Raw genomic sequence first — 2389 nt, 5'->3', positions numbered from 1 at the left:
ATATGTATTGGTTTGGTAGATGACTAATTTGCTTGGTGTCTATTATTTTATTGTTTATTTTTTAATTATAGGACTGACGACTTCGTTAATAAAATATTTTGACTTTTAGAATTTTTTTTTAAGAAGATCCCTAGAGAAAATTTAGTAAAATAGAAAATTCGTTCCATATTTTCTTCTTTGGTGCCTAACCCCGACTTTTGTTCCAATTTCTATTCAATGAAGAATGGATGCCTTCTAAGTTCTAAGATTATTTATATAGATCGAGCAATCAGGGAGACTAAATAAACTAAACTAATACCAAGGTGACAATAGCCAACCAAGTGGAAGAGCCCCATGCCCCCGCTTATAATCACGGCTTGCCACCCACCCCACCAAACCAAGGAACCAAAACAAACGGTTAGAGGAAGGGAGAAGTAGAGGCCACCCTCCTCATGGACCTAAGAAGGTCCAAATCCGTACCTACGCCGCCAAGACGCCACCAGCCGCCGGAGGTTCTTCTTGGCAGGTACGAGTTCGGCCGACTCCTCGGCCGCGGCACCTTTGCCAAGGTGTACTACGCCCGCTCCCTCGCCGACGGCTCCGGCGTCGCCGTCAAGGTCCTCGACAAGCCCGAAGTCCTCGGCACGGGCATGGCCCCACGAGTCCTCCGCGAAGTCTCCGCCATGCGCCGCCTCTCGCATCCTAATATTCTCAAGCTCCACGAAGTCATGGCCACCAAGTCCAAGATATATCTGGTCATGGAGCACGCCGCCGGCGGCGACCTCCACTCCCTGGTGGCCCGCCGAGGCCGCCTTCCGGAGCCCGTCGCCCGGCGCTACTTCCAGCAGCTCGTCTCCGCCATGCGCTACTGCCACGCCCGCGGCGTCACACACCGCGACGTCAAGCCGCAGAACCTCCTCCTCGACCGCCACGGCAACCTCAAGGTCTCCGACTTTGGCCTCTCCGCGCTCCCCGACCAGCTCCTCAACGACGGCCGCCTCCACACCGCCTGCGGCACCCCGGCCTACACCGCGCCGGAGGTCGTCCGCCGGAAGGGCTACGACGGCGCCAAGGCCGACGCCTGGTCGTGCGGCGTCATCCTCTTTGTGCTGCTCGCCGGCTCGCTGCCGTTCGACGACGCCAACCTCGCGAACATGTACAGAAAAATCCACAGGCGGGAGTACGAGTTCCCCTCGTGGATCTCCGGGTCGGCGCGCCGGCTGGTGGCGAGGCTGCTCGACCCGAACCCGGAGACGAGGATGACAATTGAGGCGCTGGCGGATCACCCTTGGTTCAAGAGGTCGCTCAGTCTCGACTCCCAGCTGAGCCTGATGGACTTGCCCCCCCGCGACGGCGCCGCTGCGTGGGCTGCTACCACCATGAACGCTTTCGACATAATATCGCTGTCGTCGGGACTGGATTTGTCGGGCTTGTTCGACGACCGGAAGAAGAGGGAGAAGCGGTTCACGTCGACGGCGTCGGTCCAGACGATCATGCGAAGGATCGAGGAGATGGGTGCAAAATTGGGCTACTTGGTCGAGTGGAGGAAGGAAGGAGCTGTTGGGTTGCGGAGGTGGGGGTCGGTGGTGTTGGTGGTGGAGGTGTCGGAGGTGGTGTCGCCGCTGCTTCTGGTGGAGCTGAGGGTGGACGACGGCAGCACAGGTGAAGTAGAGGAATTTGGTTGGGAAGAATTGAAGGCAGAGCTTGGGGACATTGTTTTTGCTTGGCAGAGTAGTGAGGATTCATGAGGGTAGAAGGGGACTCCAATTTGGCTGTTAACATTAGTGTAGATACAGTGTTTCCTACAATCCAGAGGAAGTGTTTGTTGTTTGATGCACTAGAATTTTCTTTGTTTCTTATTTTGGGTTTGTTTTCCCATTTCTAGTCATGGGATAGATTGGAGTGAGTGTTGGTTCCCGGCCAATTGAAGAGGTCTCATGTCAGTAATTCGCTATGGGAAGAGAATACCAGTGGGGAAGTAGTGAGTTTCCACAGTTGAGAACATTCCAAAGAGTCTCAGTGAATTGTTGGCATCCTTTCAGGTGTAGAAACATATGCAAAGGAAAACTGGATTTGTTTCATGCTGCTTATTTGCGAAAAATTTTGAACTCCCAATCTTTATATGTAAAAAGCTTGTGCTCCTCCTATTTTGTTTTAAGTTACTCAAGTTTTGGGCAGGGTGGGTAAAGTTTCAGGTCAGGTTAGGCCTTAACAAGATCCATTGATAGGTCTAGGCATATCATTTATGTTTTAATACTATAAATAGATTCAACTGCTAAATTCTATATAAGTATCCTTGCCATACATATTGTGTGAAGGATGTTGGAAGAGAAAGTGCAGGTATCGAATCAAAATTTTTAATTTTTTAGATAAGCCAAAACTTTGAGATTGTTATTGAAACGCAAACAGT

At 51.5% G+C, this 2389-nt stretch overlaps 1 protein-coding gene across 1 annotated transcript; it reads left to right on the top strand.

Annotated features, from left to right (window-relative positions):
* Positions 1 to 302: 302 nt before the first annotated feature.
* LOC103696596 (CBL-interacting protein kinase 4-like) lies at positions 303 to 2080 on the top strand. Its single transcript, XM_008778274.4, has one exon. The coding sequence runs from the start codon at positions 432 to 434 to the stop codon at positions 1725 to 1727; it is 1296 nt and encodes a 431-aa protein (XP_008776496.2). The 5' UTR covers positions 303 to 431; the 3' UTR covers positions 1728 to 2080.
* The last annotated feature ends 309 nt before the right edge of the window (positions 2081 to 2389 follow it).

Source organism: Phoenix dactylifera, chromosome 16 (genome assembly GCF_009389715.1).
Source record: "Phoenix dactylifera cultivar Barhee BC4 chromosome 16, palm_55x_up_171113_PBpolish2nd_filt_p, whole genome shotgun sequence".
Lineage (NCBI taxonomy): Eukaryota > Viridiplantae > Streptophyta > Magnoliopsida > Arecales > Arecaceae > Phoenix > Phoenix dactylifera.
Note: the sequence above shows the minus strand (reverse complement) of the source record. Positions and strands in the feature narration are given on the sequence as shown.